The 24758-nt window shown below is 43.3% G+C and overlaps 1 protein-coding gene across 1 annotated transcript in view; it reads left to right on the forward strand.

The window, feature by feature from the left end:
* LOC102367779 (deleted in malignant brain tumors 1 protein-like) overlaps positions 1-24758 on the forward strand; it is an 83384-nt gene that overhangs the window by 51234 nt on the left and 7392 nt on the right. The window contains 6 exon segments of the mRNA XM_025205926.1: positions 10144-10458; positions 18508-18618; positions 19076-19174; positions 19353-19451; positions 21619-21654; positions 24135-24224. Of these exon segments, the coding sequence (XP_025061711.1) occupies positions 10144-10458; positions 18508-18618; positions 19076-19174; positions 19353-19451; positions 21619-21654; positions 24135-24224 (750 nt within the window).

Genomic DNA, 24758 nt, shown 5'->3' on the forward strand with positions numbered 1-24758 from the left:
TTCCTCCTTCCCAGGTGGAGTACCTTACATTTATCTTTATTAAATTGCATCCTATTTCTCTCTGCCCATTGATCCAACCTGTCCAGGTCGGCCTGAATCTGCTCCCTGCCCTCTGGTGTACTAACTTCGCCCCATAACTTGGTATCATCGGCGAACTTGGAGAGGGTGCTCTCCACGCTCTTGTCCAAATTGCTGATGAAGATATTGAATAATATTGGTCCGAGGACCAAAACCTACGGGACCCCACTGCCCACCTCCCTCCAGGCTGAGAAGGAACCATCCACCACCACTCTCTGGGTGCAGTCCCTAAGCCAGTTGGCCACCCGCCTGACCGTGTAGGTGTCCACTCCACAGTCTGCTAGCTTTCCAATGAGGATAGGGTGTGAAACTGTGTCGAAGGCCTTCCTAAAGTCCAGGAAGATGACATCAGCCTTGGCTCCCATGTCCAGGTAGTGTGAGACCTGGTCATAGAAGGCTACAAGGTTTGTCAGGCAGGACCTACCTGTGACAAACCCAGGCTGGTTCCCCCTCATCATCATTTCCCTGCTAGGCCTGCACAAGCATGTTCTTTGAATTGCAATTGATCTCAGAGCAGACAAATTGTAAGACATTTATATGGGACCTGATCTTTCAGACTCAAAATTTTAACATTGCTGGCCATTTATAGATGTTATGTTTTTCTAGATTTAATCCAGACTACAGCCATCACTATATACGTATGGATGTCTGCAGTCCAAATAAAACTGGGCTTCAGTCTGAATGAACTAATCCTTATTGAATTTGGATTGAAGTTAATGCAGACTAGGGAGGTCTGAACTAGGCAATTTAAACCATGTTAATTAACATGTATATGCATCAGAAATATAGGGGCATGTGTAGACAAAATGAGGGGCAGGTGTGGTTCACACTTAAAGTGGGTTAAATGTTTTTTGGACTGCTTTAATGGTGTTGGTGTTTGCACGCGTCATAGTGTTTGCACACATCATGGTGTTTGCACATAATTTCAGCCGCTGTAAGACAGTCGGCAGCATAATGAGCCTTAAATGATTTTGTGACATAGCAAACTAAAACACCTCTGAGGAGTTTTAGTTTGCTGACCTACAGTCATGGAGCAAAGCACTGGGCTCCATGTGGCTCAAGGACTGTGCAGGCGGCCTGTGCTGGCAGCCTGGCAGCAGCCCAGGAAGTCAAGCTCCACCGAAGAAAAATTTTAAAAAACTGGCGAGCCTGATCTTATTTTTTCCCCTGGAGCCTGCCTGCCTGCATCAGCTGTGTGGAAGGAAGTGATCAGGCTGGGGAAAGGAACTCAGCCCAGCTGAGCTGAGTTCCCTTCCCCAGTGCTACGATTGGGCTGACAAAACAAACTCAGCCTAGTTGGGCTAAGTTCCCCTCTCCAGTGCTATGATCAGGCTGGGGAAAGGAATTCAGCCCAGCTTCGCTTCCCCAGCCTGAATGTAGCGCTAGGGAGGGAACTCAGCTCAGCTGGGCTGAGTTTCCTTCCCCAGTCTGATCATAGGGCTGTGGAGGGGAACTGAGCAATCAGGCTCACTTGCCTTCCCCAGCCCGATCACAGCACTGTGGAGAGGAACTGAGCCCAGGCTCAGTTCCCTTCCTCTGCACTGTGATCGGCTTCCTGCAACCCGGGCATGGGAGGCAGAGAGAGCCAGGGCTGTGCTTCCCACCTGGCTGAGCCACGTGGGACTGCAGAGCTGCTGGGAGAGCAGCTCTGGTTCTCCCCTGTCTCCCACCACCTGGCTGCTTTGAAACTCAAAGTGTTTCCAAACTTCCAAAACATTTCAACTAGCCTCACTTGAAGTCCTTTGTTTCATTTTGATTTTGCTGTTTCAAGCTCAAAATGAGTTGAAACAAGGTCAAAACAAAACAGCCAGTGAAATTTCTCACAGCCCTAATAGATATATAGATATAGATATATAGAGATATATAGAGATATATCTCTCTCTCTATATATATATATGTGTGTGTGTGTGTGTGTATACATATGTATATGTATATATGTAGGTGCATATATATGTATGTATATGTATGTATACACACATACACACACATATGTTCTGATAACGTATATATATATGTATATGTGTCCCAGACACCTGCGGAGGGTTCAGAATTGAGAGTATGGTCAGGGGTAGAAAGGTAAGAAAGGTTTATTGACTTAACAAAAACACAACTACGCATAATAACAAGACAAACAATGACAGACAAAAGAAATCCACGTCGGCAACTTATCGGCAGTCCCCTCTGATGCCTGATACAGAGCAAGTTTCTCTTTCCATAAAGTTCAGTGAAGTCAGGTGTCCCTGATCAGCGCTGTCCAAGAGGTACTGGGAAGGACCCTGGAATGCAGTTCTTGGGCTCCTTGAGGTCCACAGGCCCACTGATCCAGGCAACAGCTAACTAATTCTTTTCACAGAGCTGTATCTTCCTTCAGAATGGTTTCCAGATATTTCAGATAATTTATAGCTTCTGAATGGTTCTGATAACGTACAACCACTCAGATTCCTTTTACTTCAACTGTCCTTAGACTGACCAATAGCAGTACAAGCCTTGCATTCTTTTGAAAAGGTAATTTTAACTGCACCAGAGGCCCTTACTATTTCTAGGCTTTGCTAAATTTACTAGGCCTTACTTTATACAAGGCCTCACTACATCTTAAACTTTAATTAGGCTTTTAGCAACAACATACAGCTTATTATCTAAACAAATACAGAAAAACACTTAGTCTAATCTTCATAGAGCCTTCAGCAAGCATCTTTATCACACAGACATACTTTTCAGCTGTCACATATATGTGTATATGTATGTGTGTGTATATATCTGTATATATACACACACGTATATATGTGTATATTATATATGTGTGTGTGCATCATATATATGTACACACATATATGTGTGTGTGTATATATGTGTGTAAGTGTGTGTATCTCTGTGCGTGTGTATCTGTGTCTATACATATACACATATACATATACACACATACACACACACACACACATATATATATATATACACACATACACACACACATATATGTATGTGTTTGTGTGCTGGTGGGTCCAGATTCCTGAGAAGAATGATGGGTGCACCAATCTTGAGCTCCAGATTGTGTGAAGGCACACCTGGTGGTTCGAGAGAGTTGAGAAATTCTGTTGGGTAGTTGACTGTCTCATTGGAGTCTGGGACAGTGTCCACTGACCTGTATTTTTTCACAGTGCCAGGCAAATGAGAAAGAAGGTTTTTGTTTATGGTATTGACTGCATCATTTTTTGGTACCAGGATGGCTCTTTGGCATAGCCACTTGTGGTCATGAAAGTGATGTGCAACATTTGGAAAAACTGCCTCTTTCAGTTCTTGAAATGTTGCAACTGTTTTTCCATTGTTGTTCATCAAGATAGTTCCATCTTGATTCTCAGATACCATGACCCCATTTCCCAGTTTGAGCAGGCTTGCAGCAAACTCTCTACCAGGTGCATCACCTGTTAGATGCACTCATATGTTGGTCATGAGGCTGAGTCGCTGAATGTTTTTCCAAATGTATGAAGCTTTGAGGCAGGCCTGCAGTTCATCAGCTTTGGTTCCATGTGGAATGACTGGCAGTGTCTGTCGAAAATCCCCAGGCAACACCAGAGTCACTGCTCCCATTGTTTTGTCATTATGTCGAAGATCTTGGAGGGTGCAATCAAGAGCCTCTAAGGCAGCTTTGTGAGACATTGTGGACTTATCCCAGACAATGAGCAGATCCTTTGCCTTGCCAGTACCCCTGGCAATGTTGCAGGTTGGTGCCTCTACACTTGCCAGATTTAAGGGCAACTTGAAGGCTGAATGAGCTGTTCTTCCTCCTGTTAACAATGTGGCAGCAATGCCTGATGATGCCACTGCAAGGGCAATCCTGTTTGTCTGCTGGATTTTGGCCAAAAGAAGATTGAGGAGAAAAGTTTTCCCAGTTCCACCTGAAGCATCCAGAAAGAAGATGCCCAAGCTGGGTTACAGGTAAAGGTAATGAAGAGATCAGGGCGGCCATAGTTTCACACATATGTTATAGCATCTTGAGTACGCTCATGCATGTAGTGAGGCCGACTTATGAAACTGGAAGGCAAGATGACCAATTAGCTAACATTGGTAGCATCTCCACCATTCTTCATGGCATCCCTGAGGTGAACATAGTTTTCAACTCTGAGTTTCTATTGGTTCATTCAAATGAATCTCAACCTGTCTGCTTCTATTTTGGTATGCATGTCCACAGCAAGTTGGTGGAAGAGATCTTTGCATGTGATAGAAACTTCTAGCTCACAGCATCATCCTGTAGGCATAGAAGTCCATCGCAGAAATCTTCTTTTGAGTTGGCAGCCCCGTTGCTGGGTATGTTTGTCGCAGTTCAAAATGGTAGCCATCATCACCCTGCCAGAAAATTAATGGTTACTGAAGTTCATCATATGATCAGTGTGTCTCAGCAGTTCTCTGGAGGGAGTTGTTAATATACAGTAGAGACAATAGGTAGCTTTACTTTTGATTTATAAAGCAGAACAAACATCACAGAAGACAACAATAATTAGTATATGAAGAATCAAAAGCAATTTTTCAACTACTATCTTTATGATCACTTTAAAAATAAATCTTTCCACCATAGACTTATAATTACCACACTTCCTATATGCTACTCAAACCTGAATGTTTCTAGAAATTTCAACAATTTCTAGAAAATTACATGTTGTATATGCCAACTATGACCAAAAAATGGTCACGTGTGCATGAACAGCAAACTTCACGCTGTCTTTTTATAAGTGTTAAAACTTCCCTAATATTACTATCCATATAAGTAATAATTGTAGTTGCAAAGAGATTTAGGCTAGGTACAGACATTCAAACAGCCCAAGGTGGAATCAATCCAAGTTTTGTGGTTTTCTGTAAGCAGTGTAGTTTAGATTGGTAGTGAGCGGAGCACACATTCACCCTTTGATGTGAATGGCAAATCTTAGACCAAGTTCCACCATTTTTAAACGTCTGTTTGTGCCAAATTTCTGTTATGAGTATATACTGGTTTTATATGCCAGCAGGCAGCCCCCGCATTGTAGCCCCCTTGTACCGCAGCCAGCCCCAGTCACCATCATCTACATGTGCATTTTGGTACATGTAACTACTCTGCTTGACAAGGACAGTACTGTCCTACAATGGAGTTAATTTTTACTGTTCCCAAATAGGCGTGCATGTATAAACAGTGACACTTTACTGCAGAGCTAATTAGTCAGCTCCTCAATAAAGTGAACATGTAGATGTTCACCCAAAAGCATTTATGTAGCCATGTAACAGCAATTTTTGGCATTTACTCACAGTTCACATTGTATTTTCCCCTATGGTAGAGTAAGACCCTCCAGGGAGGCACATACTTGCTGAAAATAAAACAGAAAACACCACTTCTGCTCCATTAGGGCAGAAACTATCCCATTTCTCTTTAGCCATTTTATTAAATGAAAATTAAATGAAAGGTGTAGAAAAGCCATTAGGAATAGTGATGGAACTGAAGACCCTGCCCCTTCCACATGCCATGCAGGCTGGGCCACATGCCACATGGGCATCATACCACAGTTCATAGGTACATCCTGTATTGGGTACTCCCCTTGCTGCCACACCAGTGCCCCCATGCTGTACCATGTGCCTGCCCTTGCCATGACACACCATGTCACATGGGATCCTCTCCATGCTATGCTGTGCATTGGGCAACCCGTGCTGCACTGCATCAGCATATCTGCATTGTGTGGTGTCCCTGAGTCCCTCCAAACTCTCAGCTACAGGCTCCTTTAAACCTGAAGGCTGCATTTTCCCATCCTCAGGTAGGTAGCAAAAGATGAAAGAGGGAAGGGACCTGAAGACCCTCATGGCAGCAGCAGGAGAGCAATGGGGAAATCCACATTGCCCAGTAGGGCTGTGCAAAGCTTCAGTTGCCAATTCAATTGGGCAGAGATTCAGCCCAATTCAGTGGCTGAATCTCTGAATCCAAACCAAATTGAAACCCTCTGAATCAATTCAGAGACATTCGGAGCAATTCGATAATTCAGACATAGACACAGCTTTAAATGCTTTTTCTACATACCTCAAGGTACCAGGCAGCTCGGGATTGCTGAGATGCTGGGGTAGATGGAGTGTCCCATGGGAACATGGGCAGGGGGTCCCAAGCATGCTTGGCAGTGGACACACAAATGGACCAGAAGCACTTTGGTCCACTTCTGCGTCTGCCATGGGGTCGCGGGGGGCTCCCCCCCCGCCCCCACACACTCTGTGGCGGACCCAGAAGTAGACCAGAAGTACTTCCAGCCCACTTCCAGGTCTCCCGCTGAGCATGCGGGAGGCGCCCCCATGCCCCTGTGAGATGCTCCATCCACCCTGCCATCACAGTGTTCATGAGCCATGCCTGGTACCTGAAGGTACATTGAAAAAAGATTTAAAGCTGTGTCTATGGCCAAATCACTGATTCTACAAATCAGCATCGAATTCATAGATTTCATAGACATTAGGGCTGGAAGGGACCTCGGAAGATCATCGAGTCCAGCCCCCTGCCCAAAGGGCAGGAAGTCAGCTGGGGTCATAGGATCCCAGCAAGATAAGCATCCAGTTTCGTCTTGAAGGTGTTCAATGAAGGTGCTTGAACCACCTCCGGTGGCAGGCTGTTCCAGACCTTGGGGGCTCGGACAGTAAAGAAATTCTTCCTTATGTCCAGCCTGAAACGATCTTGAAGTAGTTTGTGACCATTCGACCTCGTCATCCCTTGGGGCGCTCTGGTGAACAAACGTTCCCCCAGATGCTGGTGGTCACCCCTGATAAACTTGTAGGTGGCCATCAGATCACCCCTGAGCCTGCGCTTTTTCAGGCTAAAGAGCCCCAGGGCTCTCAGGCTGTCATCGTAGGGTCTGCTTCCCTGACCTCTGATCATGTGCGTGGCTCTTCTCTGGACTCTCTCAAGCTTCTCCACATCCTTTTTGAATTGTGGAGCCCAAAACTGGATGCAGTACTCCAGCTGCGGCCTCACTAAGGCTGAGTACAGGGGGAGAATGACGTCCCGGGATTTGCTTGAGAAGCATCTATGGATGCAAGCCAGCGTTTTGGTCGCTTTACTAGCTGCCGCATCGCATTGCAGGCTTATGTTCATCTTGTGGTCAATGATGACCCCCAAGTCTCTTTCTTCCATAATGCTAGCCAACATAGCACTGCCGAGCCTATAAGGATGCTGCGGGGTTTTCCTCCCAAGGTGGAGAACCTTGCATTTATCGGCGTTGAACACCATCAGATTCTAGTCCGCCCACTTGCTGAGCCTGTCCAGGTCAGCCTGGATCGCCCGCCTGTCTTCTGGTGTGGATGCTTTGCCCCAAAGTTTGGTGTCATCGGCGAACTTGGCCAGTCCGCTTCTGACTCCAGTGTCCACATCATTAATGAAGATGTTGAACAGTATGGGTCCAAGGACAGAGCCTTGGGGGACCCCACTGGTCACAGGACACCATGATGAGTGACTCCCATCAATTACTACCCTCTGGGTCCGACCACGGAGCCAGTTTTCCAGCCAGTGGATCATGAAGGACCCAAGGTGACAATTGGCCAGTTTCTCCAAGAGGTGATCATGGGAAACCAGATCGAAGGCTTTTTTGAAGTCAAGATATATGACATCAATCACTTCTCCCTTGTCCAGGTGATAGGTCACCTGGTTGTAGAAGGAAATGAGATTGGTCAAGCAAGACCTACCCACAACAAACCCTCTTTGAATCTTCAGATTTGTCTGAACTGAATTGGGACAGTGATCCGAATCAATGAATTGAATCACTGTCCCCTGATTTGGGCTAAATCTGAATCAAATACAGCCCGTTTTGTATGCCCCTAGTGCCCAGCCTAGGAGCTTGTGGGGTTGCAGCTTAATTCTTCTGGGGTTGGACTATTGTGCTGAAAGGTGAGAGCATCCTCCTCTTCTTTCACCACATTGTTCACCACATTTTTCTGGGCTTTTTTTTGGATTTATATCCATTGGTGTGTTAGGATCAACAATGGGATTTTTCCCTTTAGTCTCCTAATGTATACCAGACTAAGAGCCAGATCCTGAACCACTGAAGTCCTGACCCATGTGCCTTGATTTAGTAATGTGGCTTGGTCTCTAAGATGGGATTTTGAACAAGTGAATGACAGAATTATCTCTTTCCTGTAGTGTCTTCAATCTTTTAACCATAGAACAGATTCCCATGAATGGCCAAGACCTGTTCAGTTCTAAGTACCTTTTCCTTCATATTTTCTGACAGATTCACGCATCTCTAAAAGGAAAAAAAGGAAACCATCTACCCCAGCACAAACACCTAGAACTACTGAAGGTAAAGAACCTATAAGAAACAGCAGGGTAATGTAAACTACTAAACAGAAACCTGATCAAGTACCTGTAATTGAGCAATAAATAGTTATGGCTATTACAATTGAGTTGCAATAAATAGTTGTGGCTATTTAAAGTATTATAAGATGTTTCTGCCTCCCTACCAAAAAAGTTATCATTCAAACAGCCCTAGTTAAGAATTCTAATGAGTTGTAATGGGTAGAGGGGTATACAGCTGAACCAAATCACTGCAAGACTCAGGAGAATCCTCAAGAGAGAGAGATAGGTGTATTACTTTTAGAATTAAGAAAGTCAAATTGATTGTGCATGAAAATGCTTCAGCTGACTCACCCTCCTTTTCCTGCTTAGGCTATGAAATAGGAGGAGAGACACCAGGAGCAGCTAGCAGACAGCAAAATTGCCTTAAGAGAAGTTAGCTGAATTAGTCACTAACACCTGTGGAGTGGAGAAAAATGATCCATTAAGTCAATTGAGTCCATCAGCTGCCAGAACAGTAATACCACAGCTGCTACACTGTGTAGCAAGAATCAAAACAGGGTATTTCTAGCCCAGGCTGAAAATTGGCTCTCCTGCTTAATATGCACACCTCACTTTGGGACGGGGAGGGGGATTGATTTGGGGGGTAGGGAGAGGGAAGTGTATTGTATGCGAGAAACTATGGTGTGTAAACATTTGATATCCAGGAATGTTGTAGTACAACATTTTTATCCAATCTGCTTTCTTGAATTCTCTTAATGATAAAAGTACCCATCCTACCCCAAATGATGGCTGTGTCCCAGGTAGTAAGAGGATACAGTTCTTCCAGGCCTGAACTGTAAACCAACACCCCAATTCTAGTTTGTTCCCAGTTGCTAGTTAACTCTGCTAATGTATTTCCCTCAACCTGTTGATGGTTTCCATAGATGACGCAACACTAAAACCTAATCACTTCTTTTCACTGACCAATTTCTCAAAAACAAATGGGGTAATATTTACTCCAGAATCATTGAGTGCAGATGGTGAGGGTCAATCAGAGTATAAACATGCTGGAATTATTTAATTTCATATATAACTGGAAATAGATAGAGCCAGCTGGCATTCAGTCAAACATAGTAAAGTAACCAAATCACTCATTTTAACTGTCTGAATAGAAGGAGCCACAGGCCTGAGTTATCTTCAAATATGAAGTATCAATTTTTCAGGGCCATTCATATAAAAATGCATTCAGTAATCATAATTAAATGTGCATAAGGTGATTTTTGTTCATGCTGTTGGCCTGGAGGTCTTCTAATTGGATGATGCTCAAAATCTCCCCTTAGACTTTAATGTTCTTCTAGAATTGACATTGAAATGAGTCTGCAAATTAGACAACACAGAAACTACAAGCACCTTTATATGTGCTTATGGTCTCAGTTTTCAGATGCTGTTTCAATTAGTCTTCCTTGAGTGAAAATAAAAGAACCTTAAAAAAAATCTTTAAAATCATGTGTTCTAGAAAACTACAGTTAGAAGAGCTTGAAGAGTAAAGATAAGTACATTCAACTACCAACCAAGGAAGAGTCACTGAAAATATACATAGGAGACTTTCAATTAAAAAATAAATTACAGAATAAATCTGAGAAATGTAGTGACAAATTTTCAGAATGGGAGATAGTATTCAGGCCACTAGATTATCGAGCTTTACCTAGCAAATACAGTCTTTGCACCCTAAGATTATATACCAAAGATGGAAAACAGACTGAATTTCAGTTTCTGGCATTTTGCTTTCTTTTTGCCTTTAAAAGCTGTATTCCCCATACGACTGGTGAATGGAAAGAGAAGCTGTGAGGGCCGAGTGGAAGTTTACTACAATGGAACATGGGGAACCGTTTGTGATGATCTCTGGGACAGAAAAAATGCACAAGTCGTATGCAGGCAGGTTGGGTGTGGCAACGTCATGTCAGCACCTGGGAAAGCCCGTTTTGGTCCAGGCTCTGGAAAAATTATGTTGGATAATGTGCGTTGCACTGGAAGTGAAAGGCACCTCGGTCAATGTAAACATGCAGGATGGCTGTCTCACAACTGTGATCATAGTGAAGATGCCAGTGCCATTTGTTCAGGTAAATACTCTTTTTCTCTCTCAAGAATAGACAGCCCGTACTCCCAGGAAGCTACATACTTCACCATCCAGTATATAGGGAGCAGGTGCAGAGAAGGTTTTGTCCATTTCCCTTCACCCTGCATTCAGCCCATTCTTTATTCTCTCTGTATACTCCCAGCTAACATTCAAAACTCCTATTTGACCTCAGTAAACCTAGTGAAGACACCAAAGGTATGAAACCAGAATGAAGCTTAAAAGGCTTATGGAAATGACAGGTGTAACCATAGTGTTCATCACATAATAGGGTTTGGGGATGTTGTGGGGGGGCGGGGTTTATGTGCTAGTCAGTCATTCCAGGGAAGGTGCATTAGTCAGGAGAGCTACACTAGACAGACACAGATGGTAGAATCTGGGCTAACTGAACTTAAGGTTTTGCCAATGATTGCAATAGGTTCAGGATTTCCCTCAGACCATTAAGGAAACCTGTGTGATTTTTATAAGGTGGGAAACAATGTGAGAACAAATAATAGGTCTAACTTATCTTTCTATATTTTTGCTGCCAAGATTCAAAGAGCTAGTTTTGACCTATAGAGCCCTAAACAGCCTGGGACCTACATACCTAAGGGACTACATCCTCCTTCATGCATCAGTGCAATCCCTAAGGTCAGCTGAGCACAATCTCCTGTAAGTGCTGCCATTACACCAATTCCACTTGGCAAAAATGTGTGGAAAATTATTCTTAGCCATTGATCCTCAGCTCTGGGATTCCCTCCCTCTTCAGGCCCACCAATCCTGAGGCTGGCCATCTATTGGAAGTGCTGCAGGACCTTTCTGTTTGGGTGGTCATTTAGGATCCAAAACTAGGCTGAGATGTTGTTGACTAGGTCTCTGATATATTTTGCTTTATTGTATTTATTCAAGTTACCCTTTTAAGTTGTTCTGTTCCTCTTGCTCTAAGCAGGCCTGAACCTTTATTGGGAAGGCCAACATAAATCCCATTAGGGCTGTGCGAAATGGCACTGTTCTGTTTTGCCTTGAGTTTCGACGGTTTGGTGGAACAGCGTTCCATTTCGAATTGAAACAGCTGTCCGTTCCATCAAAACAGAAAGGCTGTTTCAATGCTGTTTCAATGTTTTGCTGGGGATGGCGCCGGGGGTGGAAGGCTGCCTAGCTGGGCTGCTTTCCCATCCCCCGGTGCAATCTAGCACCGGGGATGGGGAAGAAGCCCAGCTGGGCTGCCTCCCACCCCCGGCACAATCTAGCTAGATCCCAGGGATAGGGATCTAGCGCCAGGGATGGGGTGTCAACCCATCTGGGCTGACTCCCTGTCCACTGCCAGATCTTGCGCTGGGGATGGGAAGTCTTCCCAGCTGGATTGACTTCCCATCCCCAGCCTGTGGTTGAAATGTTTCAACTTTCAAAACATTCCAACTAGCCTCATTTTGATTCAAGGCTATTTTAACAGCCTTTGTTTCCTTCCAAATTTTGCTGTTTCAATCTCGAAATTGGTTGAAACAGTGTCGAAACGAAATGGCCAGCAAAATTTCGCACAGCCCTAAATCCCATAAATAAATAATAATAATAAACTAAAACCACCTTAATATTAAAACAACCCCAAATACAATGTAAGCATTTTCTGTGTTCCCCCTGGAGTACCTTTCATTTTGGAAAAGAAGACCCCCCCAAGTTGTTTGACTCTCCTGGCATGATTTTCATTTTAATAAGGTACATACACTCCAGTGAGATAACTGGAATCAGCATCTATTATTTGCATATGGCCATTTTCTTTCAACTATGCTGGTGACCGGGACAATGTTGCCATCCTGTTAAAAGGAGATCCTAGAGAGGTATATACAGTGCTATTCTGAGGAATATGTGTATTTTTCCATATTCTCCTGTGTAGACTTATCATTTTCCTTTAAATCATATAGCTTTTTTCTTCTTCAGAATTAGAAACCATGTAAAGTGATGAGCAATTGAATGTCTTTTTTCTACAATACAATGTCTTTTTTCTACAATAACCTTTTCTACAGATGCCAGACGCACAACTCAAGTACCACCTAGTAAGTCATGAATTTTCAATTATTTTAGCTATTTTCTTGCATTCCCTATAATTTTATAGTTGAATAGTCAGACTTGTCATAGTGTTAGTGTTTTTGTCCGGTCCAGATTTTAAATTTCTCTAGCCATACACTCTCCCAAATGACTACTGTGTATATATTATGTATGTTTTGGAGTTATATTTTTACCAGCCCACTTCTTTACAAAGCCATCTATGTTCTTTGAGTTACAGGACTGTTTACACTTCCAAGTATAACAATGATGAGCTGGGGTTCTTACATTAGGTTTTCAGAAAGATTGACCTAAATTCACTTCCACTTTTGTTCCTTAAGCATTCAGTTCTGCACCAATGATGTTAATAACAAAAACCATCCAAATTCACTTAATAATAGTAATTAGCTAGTGCCTTGGGAATATACTTGTGTCTCACTAGAATTTAACAGCTAGTGCATTAATTCATTTTTCCACAAAGCCTGAAACCCAATTTTTTTCACCAGCCCTTTAGTTCTAGCTTTGAAAACTCAATGTTAGTCCCCTCTGATTAATTTATTTCTTTAACCTCCTGACAGCCTCCAAGCACAGCACAACATTAGAACCACAAACCTCCTTTACATCCACTTCAACTCCACAGACGAGTGTAGCAATCTCAACTCTAGAGTTACTGACTACAACTTACAAAGGTAACAAAATATAATGTAGACATAACCTAAAAGGCATGTGGGAATATTATAAGCAGTTAAATTACAGGAAACATGGATAACTACATTAATTCTGTTAAGTGTTCTAAAGTACTGAAGCTGCTATCCAAAAAGTACAACATTAAACGATTCTGATATGTTTTGGGCTGAAAATTGAAGACGTTTTTATTGCTCAGAAAAAAATAAATACAATGACTATATTTTTATGGTGATTAATCCTTTTCTGCAAACCTGTTATAAAATTTATTCTGGCATAAGTTATCAAGGCAGAAATTGTCACTGGCCTAATTATCTTGATCTTTGAAGTCTCAGGGCTGCCAGGCATTATGGAATAACACACATAAAATCATGCACCTAAAGGGGCATCCAGTCAGAACTGCATGTTCTTATTATACATAATTCATCAAAGCCTGCTTGGTAAATGATCGTGTGGTGTCCCATAGGATATAACCTGCTTAAAATGTAGAAAAATTAATTAAAAAAGCAATAATGACAATCTATTGTGGAAACATTTAATAAGCGAAATTTAGGGCTGGATTTATTCAGGTTAGCCAAATAAATTAGTCAGATGGATATCACTACTGAAACTGCATACATACACGCTGCTATCTGTAGGTGTATTAATCTCCATGGTAAAGGATTCTTTTTCTTTAAATGACTACGTTTGTTGTTATAAACTGAGTCATTAAGAACCATTCTCATTAATAAATTAAACAACTGTGGCATTGATGCCTACACAGTTGGATGGGTAAAAAACTGGCTGATGGGATGTACCCAGAGAGTAGTGGTGGATGGGTTGTACTCAACCTGGCAAGATGTGAGCAGTGGGGTCCCCCAGGGCTCAGTTCTCGGGCCTGCACTGTTTAACATCTTCATCAGCGACTTGGACTAGGGGGTGGAAAGCACGCTGTCCAAGTTTGCTGATGACGCTAAGATGTGGAGCGAGGTGGGCACGCTTGAAGGGAGAGAGAGGCCGCAACTAGATTTAAACAGACAACAAAAGTGGGCAGATAAGAACAGGATGGGGTTCAACGTAGACAAATGCAGGGTGCTGCACCTCGGGAGAAGGAATCCACAGCATACATACTGAATAGGGAATTCCCCTCTTGAAAGCACAGAGGCAGAAAGGGATCTCGGAGTCATTATTGACTCCAAGATGAACATGAGCCGCCAATGCCAGACCGCAGCCAGCAAGGCCAGCCGTACCTTGTCATGCATCCAAAGATGCATCTCAAGCCAGTCCAGAGAGGTGATCCTCCCCCTCTATGCAACATTGGTCAGGCCACAATTGGAGTACTGCGTCCAGTACTTGGCGCTGCACCTTAAAAAGGATGTGGCCAGCCTGGAGAGAGTTCAGACGAGGCTCACCCTTTTGGTGATAGGGCAGCAGGACAGGCCCTGTGAGGAGAGACTGAGGGACCTGAACCTGTTCAGCCTCAGCAAGAGGAGGCTGAGCGAGGACCTGGTGGCTGCCTACAAACTCATCAGGGGAGACCATCAGCAAATAGGAAGAGCCCTTTTCTCCCCAGCACCACCTGGGGTGATGAGGATCAAAGATAATAAGCTGATGGAGAACAGGTTTAGGTTAGAGATCAGGAGGCAATATTTTACAGTTAGGGTGGACAGACTCAGGAACCAACTTCCTAGGGCAGAGGTCCTCACCCCTACCTTGGGCAAATTCAAAAAGAGGTTATGTGATCACCTGTCTGGGGTCTTGTGAACCCAGCTTTCATTCCTGCCTGTGGCAGGGGGTCAGGCTAGATGATCTGTTCAGGTCCCTCCTGACCCTAGCTACTATGAAACTATGAAACCACGAGGGGAAAATGTGTGTGTTGATTTTTTTACATTAGCAGATATAACCCAGATACCCTCTGATGAGTCAAGATTTCTAAATAATTTGAGACTTTTAGGGTGTCTTTCCATGTGCTCCAGGAGGCCGGGGGATGATGCTTTAATTAAAGCAGCTCTGAGAACTGCTTTAATTAAAGAGCCTTCAGCATCTTGTGTCTTAAGTGTCCTGTGCATAGAAATGGTGGCGGGGGCACTTTAACTGAAGTTCATTCACTTTAGTTAAAGTGCCATTTTGAAGCATGGGGATGCTGAATCCTTGAGATGCAGAGGCTGCTGGAGCGCATTAATTAGCACACTCCAGAAGACTTGATTAATTACAGATTCATAATTACAGCATGTTGGAGCAGCGTCACCACACATCTACAGGCAACCCTTACTTTACAATAGTTATGTTTCAGGCATCACAAGTGTCATGATGTTTTTGACCAACTTAGTTTCTTTACTTCTCCCATGAATGGATCCTCCAATACTTCCCATATGGACACTGTGTCAACTAGTAAGGCTACAGACAGATGCAAACCCAGAAATAACTGTAAGACTCACAACCCACTTCCTTATGGAACCATGCCAGTCCACGGTATTTCAGGCACGTGCCTCTCTTGAGCAGGAGAGAGGCAGGCCAATTTGTTATGTTTATGAGGTTTGGTGTTGGGAAAGGTACCGCTAGGAAACTTGCTTCTGCTCTCACCCCTGGAACACACAGTCCTGTGCTCATTGTGCCAATGTTTAAAAAATCCTCACTTTTTATAATTATAAAAGTACTTTGTATTTACCCTGAAAATGCACTTTAGATCTACCACACCAGGAATGAAGGTCTAGCACTTTCAACCATATTTCCACAAACTATAAATTAAGAAAAATCATTGGATCAATGAATGAAATTAAATTACAGAACCAAACTAATTCTAATGAGTGCCCTAAAGAAGCAAAACGACTGTACAAAAATGTATTCTTAAAACCTGTATATAGGTTTTGCATCATAAATAAAACATGGTAGAAAAAATGTTAGCTCGTTGCTCAGGAAAAAAGTACCTGCATAACATATTTTAATAGCTTATTAATATTTTTTGCCAACTAATTTATAGGATGGGTTCAGGCATAAATTGTAGAGCGGAAAGAGCTACAATCCTATGTTTTCTTGATCTTTTAAAATATCAGGCCAGCTGGAGATTATGGAATAATTTGCATTTAACTATGTACCTCAACCACTTATCATGCCCATAAAGTAATAGCAATCAACTTTAGATAGTTAAATACCTGGTCCTTCAGAAAAGAAATCAATCAATGACAAAAGCAAGGCACCTGCCTGCACTTACAGTTACAGCACTATTTAGCTATGAGTAACAGGAGGCAATTCTAACCCAAAACAGGAGATGTTAAGAGCTAATGCACTTATATAACTTTTCCTCAATTTGATTTCGAACCATTTCAACAGTACCCAAACTCTAGGTACTATTGCTAATTTCTAGTTTTCTCTAATAATTTATTTTTTGAATCCTCTAAATGCACAGCAGACAACACAGATACCTTCTCTGCTTCCATCTCCATCACGGAGGAAAATAGAACAACCTCTACTCCAGGATTACTGACTTCTGCTTATAGAAATAAGAAACCATCAGACTGTAAATGTAATTTAGCAAACATGCTGGAATAATCTATGCAAATAAATGACAGGAGAAAGGCAAGATCAGAAATCACCCTGTTGATCCTTCTAAAGTGGCAACTTTCTGACATAAATGTGAAGAAAGATTCGCTAGATTAAGTCAGCTTTATTTTCAAAATGGCATCCCGTCATTCTTATGTTCTTACAGAACATTTGTATAATCATGAATGTAAGTAAATTATGGTGAAATATTTTCAGGTGCTGCTTCAGTTTACTTCTTGAATGACAAAAAACAGAACTCAGCAAGTCTAGTGATGCTTCCAGAGCACTATACAGGAGAGCTATATTACACAGAGGGCACATCTACATGAGACGCATACTGTGCATTAGCCTAATAACACTGTGCAGTAGCGTGTCATGGCAAAAACCATGTTAATAGCCTACTGTACAGTGTTATTAGGCTAATGCACAGTAAGCATCACTAAATAACCATTCACCAGCGCTACTGTGCAGTAACTCTGAGTACTGTGCATTTAATTAGTACTTTTTGAAGTCCTAACTAAACTAAATGCACAGTATCTAAGGTGCATTAATGAACATATAGTGAGTGGGGGATATGTTCATACTGAGGGTAAAGATCTTAAACTGCTTTAAGACTAAACTGCATAAGTATATGGAAGAGAAGGCATGATAGAATAGGGCAGGGGTTTTCAACCTTTCTTGGTTGGTGTACCACCAGTGGCCGGCTGAGATGCAGGGAGTCCCCTGGCCGGGCGATGAGTGCTGGGGGGGGCGTCCCTTGGTGGCTGATCGATGAGTGGGGGGGGCAAGCCGGGGAGCCCCCGGGTGGCTGATAAACAAGCAGGAGCGGGGGGTCCCCTGGACACAGCAGTGAAACCAGAAGTGCCGGCCGCAAAACTGGAAGTGCCCCCCACTTCTCCACACTGCTGCCACGTACTCTCTGGGGGCTTCCCAAGTACCTCCAGGGGTATGCATACCCCTGGTTGACAACCCTGCAATAGGGAATTCTGGCTCAATAGTCAGGCTTTGATATGTGGAGTGATATGTTTGTAGTCCCCAGGTTGGGGTTTAAAAGTACCACCTGCTTTGCGGAAGACATCTAGTAATCTCCTGCCTCAGGGCTTTTGTTGGTGGCCAGTTGGGGTCAGGCAGGAATTTCTTTTCCCCTCAGTGAATGCACTGTCTTCTGGGAAGTTTTTCAGTTTCTTCAGACACAATGGGACTTTGACCACAGCTAAGGTTGGAGATTTGACTAAAGTGTGCTGATGATTCTTCCTGTTTTTAGCAAACCTAATGATTCCTATTTTAGAAAGCCTGAATCTTAGAGTCATAGCAACCACCAAACTTGGGGTCAGGAAGGAGTTCATCCCATAGTTAGACTGACACAGGTTGCAGGGGCTTTTTTATTCCATAGAGCCTTTCTCTAGGCTCTTCTAAGCATATATTAATGAATCACTTCCCTGGCATTGCAGTGGCAGTCCCCCTGTCTCCCCTGCTTTTGTCTGTGACATGTTATAGGTGTTCTTGGGTGTTGTGCCCTGTAGTTTTGTATGAGAATTTTAAGTAGAAAGTTTTCATCTTCTTTTGGTTAGTAAGTGCCTGAGGACACAGGGGACTGGACCCCAAAGCCAATGAGCCCCTTCCAGTTCTGTGTTCTCTCATTTTGCGCCACTTTTCCATCATGGGAGGTGAAGTGAGCAACACTGGGACCGCATTCTTTGTACAAACTCACTTCTGCGCAGAGCCTGAAACCTCAATCTTTACACCAGTGCTCTCATTTTTCAAACTGGTTGTTCATTCTCTCTAACAATTTCTTTCTTCAAACTTCCGACAGCCTCAGTGAATGATGCAACAAGACAACCAGATCATTTCACGTCCTTCACCTCCCCACAACAGGACAGTCAAACAATCTCTACTTCGGAATCACAAACCATAGCTCGTGAAGGTAATTGAGAACTCAGTGCAAATATATGTGGTGATTGTGTGTCGTTATCTACCAGTCTACCTCTTCCTAGGGCTAGAACCTTCTTGGTGTTTGACTTACAGTCCTTTCTGGAAGGAGCTAAGAATATAAACCACATCAACATGTTGTGTTGTGTGACGGGATGGGAAGTGCTGAAGAAGAATAAACAAAAAATATTAAACCCACTTAACACTTGTTCCAGTTCTACGTTGATTGTATGAACAATCTCGGAACTTGCCTATAAATATAAGAGTAATACTAAATGCTTATTAACCTGAAGATACAATTCTGACCTATCTTACCACTAATTAGGGGCTAGCACATTGACACATGTCTCTACAAAGTCTGGAATCTCAAAACATTTTCAACCACCCAATTCTAGTTTTCAGTACTAAATGCCAGTGATATCTAACAATGATATTCCTCAAACTTCTAACAGGCACTGGAGGGTCCACAGATTCTGTCTCTGTTTCCACTTCCACCACAGAGGAGAGTAAAGCAACCTCCACCCCAGAGCCCTTGACTACGGTACTGAATGGTAAGAAACAGTTAGGGCATTATTGGCATCCAAGAAAAATGCCAGAATGATGTATGTAATAAACTTGCTGGAAGCAGGCCTTCTGTCAAACATTCTAGTCACTTAGCTTCCATTGTAGATTGTCTAGGGAAAAGAGGGGTTGCTTCCCACTTCCTTAAATTCCTCAACCTTCTAACAGGTGCTACGGAGTCCACAGATTCTTTTTCTGCTCCTACCTCCACCACAGAGGACAGTGAAACAAGCAATACCCCAGACATCTTGACCACAGATTTGGCTGGTAAGGAACAATCAGAATATGAATGCAATCTTAGGATATTGCCAGAATGATGCATGTAATTGACTGCAAGATTCAGGAAGGAAAAGCCAGCAATCTGTCAAGCAAACTAGCCAAGCTTCCATCATATATTATCTAGGAAGAAAGAAACACCAAGCTCATTCATCTTCCATTTTTTAAATAGAAGGCTAGAGCCCCCACCCTCCTCACTGGCTGGTCAGCACCCCTTTCCCCTTTGCCCCGCAATAGCCCAGAGCCCATGCACCACCATGCACAGCCCCCAGCCCTCCCTGTGCCTTTCTAAGCACTGCAGGCTGTGGCGGCAGCAGCTCCTTCTGGCTGGCACCACTGCTGGCCCCAGCCCCGTGGTACTGGCAGGGACTCCTCTGCACAGCCCTGCCCCACCCAGAACACCCTGGCTGGAAGGGTTTATACAAACGTGACCATGTCATTCCCCATGTAACTGGGAATTCAGTCACTAAATTTCCCACGTAGTGATATTTACATATGCAAGCTGCTTGGATAGACATTAACTAAACAATCCAACTTGTCCTCCCAAGCTACAACTTTAACCTTCCTGTTTTATTTTTTCTCAGAACAGAAATGACCATGCATAAGGGGCAGGATGTAGGGGTGGGTGTATTTTAGGTAGATACATCCCTCATACAATCCACTAGACACAGGGATTAGCAACCTACAGATGTAGGCTATGAAGACGCTGGATACAGCCTACAGCAGCTTGTGCAATTCAGTGCATGCTCCTGCAGACGCAGCAGAGGAGGTCTCCACAGGGTCTTATCACCTGTCTTGTTCCATATTCTCTCTGCAACATCTGTTGATCACAAGGGGGTGCTGGGATTTGTGACCCTTGGCAGGGACAGCATTGCAAGTAGCAACCCATGATGGCAAGAAGTTGCACTGTAATACTCAAGAGAGGACAAGCATGGAAAAACATGGTATACTATGTTAGTTGCAGAGTGTAACTGATAGTAACCAAACATAAAACAAGAATGCTAAGATGGGACATAATGTATTAGAGGAATGTGAAGTAATACATTTAAGAAGAATATACATGCATCACTTGAATAAAAACAACCAAGAGAATATTTAATCATTGTTTATTTGAAAAATATAAATTGGTTCAGTAGATCAAGGCCTTGTCTGTTTAATATGCTAAACAAATCAAGAATACAACTGTATAGAACTAGTTGTTCTTAAGGGGAGTTTGGGGTTCAATAACTTGACATTATGTTAGGGAATGGGCACACAACTAACTCTACCAAGCTGGATGACCTTTGTAGGTACTAATATAGTATCAGGCAACTAGCCCACAATACTGCTATGAACAGGATAAGGCACAAGACTGGTACATTTATCCATGGGAATTATCCCATTCTGAGGGCTGAAGTGATTTGGACTAGCATTGAATGGTAAGGTAGGGCATTCTTCTCAGCTTTTACAATGGATAACTTCAATTTATTCTGTTGTAAAGGTGCTGTGTGTTTGTGAAGAATGAAAAATTGGAGAAAAGCCACAAAACAGATGTGTGATACTATGGACAAAAGGGTTGATAGGTCTTCCAATATGTAATCACCTATTAAAGAAAGTAGTGCTGGCTCAGGTCACTACAAGCCTTCATCAGCTACAAGAGTGTGAGGCTATAGGAATATACCATGCAGTCTTGCAGAGTTTATGTATAATGTCAGATTATGAGTAAAAATGCTACAGTAGAATATGGGTCATTTGGAGGAAGATTAGCAATAATTTAAAGGGAAAAGGACCTTAAAGTTAAATAGCCCAGTGCTTGAATTAAAACTATTAGCTGGAAATATATAACAGTGTGACAGGCAGGTCTGAAATAAATTTTTAGAGTGCTCAAATGTTAAAAATAATGCAAGTGGATATTAACATTTATTCATGTAAACTTACTCCCAGATATGAAATGGGCCTCTTCGCTCTGATGTTTACAGGAAAATAAAATGTGACTGAACCTTATATAGTATGGATGTTAGAACAAAGGTAACATGTACATCAGTGGCTACCCCTTTTGGTAGACATTTTAATTTCCATGCTGATTTTTTTTTGTTTGTCTTTTAATTGGTTTACTTTGGGTTTTCAATACTAAAGGCTATGTCTGGGATGAGTAAATTATGTTTTATATTCCCCACAGTAACAGATACTGAAAACACAACTGCTGTACCCGCAGGTGAGTGAAGGTTTCTAAGTAAGTTTAGACTTGTGCTGCTCAATATCCATCTTAAAATTGTGCCCTGCCTTGTTCCTAATATTCCACCTTGATTTTTCTATTCATTTCTTTAAATGCTTCTTAATGCTCTTCAAAAATGTAATAATATAATTGAGGGAATTTGGTAGGAATTTGTTTCTGGTAGGAATTTTGGTACCCTCTGGTAAGTAAGTCAGGACTTTGGAATGATTCTACCATGAGCCTTACAACATCCAAGATTGTCAAAGAATTAGTGGTTTTGTACAGATTAGCTTCTTGTGCTTCCCAAGGTCGGTTTCACCTTCACCTTCCACATGATTCATGAATTCAGAGATTCATAGATTGTAAAGCCTGAAGGGACTTCAGCAGATCATTGGGTCCAGCCCCCTGCACCAAGCAGGAAAGACAACTGGGGGTCAGGTGACCCCAGCAAGGTGACTGTCTTGTCTCCTCTTGAACATCTCCGGGGTAGGTGATTGCACCACCTCTGGAGGGAGGTTATTCCAGAGTCTGGACACCCTGACTGAAGAATTTTTTCCAATGTTGAGCCTGAATCCATCTTCCAGGAGTTTGTGGCCATTACTCCATTTTCCCCTCGGGTGCCCTGGTGAACAGTTGCTCACCGAGCCCTTGATGTACTCCCCTAATGTAGTGGTCAGCTGCTACCAGGTCTCCTCTCAGCCTTCTTTTCTTCAAGCTGAAGAGTCTCAGATCCCTCCGCCTTTCCTCGTATGGCTTGCCGTGTAAGACTCTGATCATACAGGAAACTCTTCTTTGGACTCTCTCAAACTTGTTAAAGTGCAGTGCCCAGAACTGGATGCAGTATTCCAGCTGCGGTCTCACCAGTGCTGATTAAAGCAGAAGAATCACCCCCTCGGTTTTTCTGGAGGTGCATCAATTGATGCATACCAGAGAAGTATTTGCCCTACTGGCTACAGCGTCACCCTGCCAGCTCATATTCATATGGTGGTCTATTATTACCCCCAGGTCCCATTCATTCATGTTGCTAGTCAGTTGGGTACTGCCAACCCTGTAGATGTGTGGGGGGTTTCTCATCCCAAGGTGGAGCATTTTACATTTCTCAACGTTGAACTTCATCGGATTCTGATCCAACCAACTTGCCAGCCTGTGCAGGTCTGCCTGTAACTGTAGCCTATCTTCAAGCGTGACAATGCTTCCCCATAACTTGGCATTGTCCACAAACTTGGCCAGTGAGCTCTTCACCCCCACATCCAAATCATTAATAAAAATGTTGAAAAGTACTGGACCAAGCACCAACCCCTGTGGGACACCGCTGCCCACTTCTCACCAGATGACACAAATCCATTCACTACAACTCTCTGGGTCCTATCCTGCAGCCAGTACTATATTAGCAGGCCTCTGCAAAGCAGCTAGTATTTACTTCGGATTCGGCTGATTTGCGGAACAGTGATTCAATTTAGTGACTTGAATCACTGTCCCGAATTGATTTGGCTGAATCTGATTTGGAGATTCAGCTGCTGCTGAATCAGCCAAATCTCCAAATCACACAGGCCCATCCCCCACCCAGTCTCCCAGCCCTGGCTGCCTTGCCCTCCCCAGCTACTGGCACTTCGAAAAAAGAAAAGCCCCCACACACCAGCTGCTGGCCGGTTGGGGGGGTTCTTCGCTGCCCCCCAATGCCCCACGCTGCATGGGGGGCTCTGCATGAGAGCCTGCAAAAGCCCTGAGGCTGCTGCTGGAGCCGGTGAGACCAGTGTTTTTTGGGGGGTTTTTTAAAGGGCCAGAGCTGGGGCAGGTGCAGCAGCCATGGGCAAGACTGGGACAGCAGTGGGCGGGGGTCAGGGGGCTCATAGAAGAGCCTCCCATGCAGTGGCAGGCACTGGGGAGCAGAGCGGATCGCCCCCCTGCTGGGCAGTAGCTGGTGAGTGGAGGCTTTTTTTTTAATGGGCTGGGAGCTGGGGTGGGAGGGGAAGTCATGGCAGGGGCTGGCAGGGGATGGGGCCTGGCAGGGGTCCCCCCCATGGTCCCTTCCCCCCTCCTTCAGCCCTCCCTCCCCCGCCCTCCACTTACCAGCTCCAAGTCAGGCTCCAGATGCCTGCTGCAGTGGGTGGGGACTGTCTGAATAATCAAAGCTCTCCAAATCATTTCCAAATCAATTCAGAGAGCTTCAAATTGATTTGGACCTTTTTATTGGTCCCCTGGTTCGATTTGGATTTTGACATTCAACCACCAAATCTCTTCCGAATCGAATCAGCACCCGAAGCTACACACCACCCTATATATGAGCACCTACAGAGGTCAGCCATCTTGGTAGAGTTAGGGAGCCATATTATCTTACTATCACATAACCTTGAAGGCTAGGGCATTATCCTACAATTCCATAATCTTGAAATCCAAATCTATTTTACCAAAATCTAGTTCCAGTTTATATTACTAAGGGCCATTTCACCCTAACAAGAATTTCTTTAACCCTCTAACAGGCACTACAGATTCTTCCTTGGCTCCCACCTCTACCACAGATCAGAGTGAAGCAGTCTCCAGAGAAGAACCCCTAACTACAGCAGTGGATGGTAAGAAACAACCAAACTATACTCACTTGTATTTCAGAAGTCAGTGTTCTTAAACTAAGAATATAAATCATGTCAGCCTGTGGTTTTTCTGATTTTTGGTTTGGGAGAACATTTAATCCAAAACAACACAGCTCATTTTCACTTTGACCCCTAAAGCAGCTGGTTCTGTCACAATGATGGCAAATGCAAAAAAAAATCCCAAGCTTTCCTCCTAATTAGAGTAGTAATTAATTCTTAACAACGCAATTCTGATTCAAAGCATGGAGACTTAGCAGTAGTCTGAAAAATCTTTCATATAATATCAGTGTTCTACGAAGCCAGAAACCCAAACTTTTTCACCAACAACCTAGAACAAGCCGTTCTGACTAACAGACCTGTTCTTCCTAATTATTCTATTCCTGAACCTTCGAATAGACACTGCAGAGTCCACAGATTCCTTCTCTGTTCCCACCTCAACCATGGAGGAGTCAGGCACCCCCTACTCAAGAACCCTTGTCTACTGCTTTGGATAGTAAGAAACAAAGAGTGTGTGCA

The sequence above is a fragment of the Alligator sinensis genome, unplaced genomic scaffold, assembly GCF_000455745.1.
Source record: "Alligator sinensis unplaced genomic scaffold, ASM45574v1 scaffold28_1, whole genome shotgun sequence".
NCBI lineage: Eukaryota > Metazoa > Chordata > Crocodylia > Alligatoridae > Alligator > Alligator sinensis.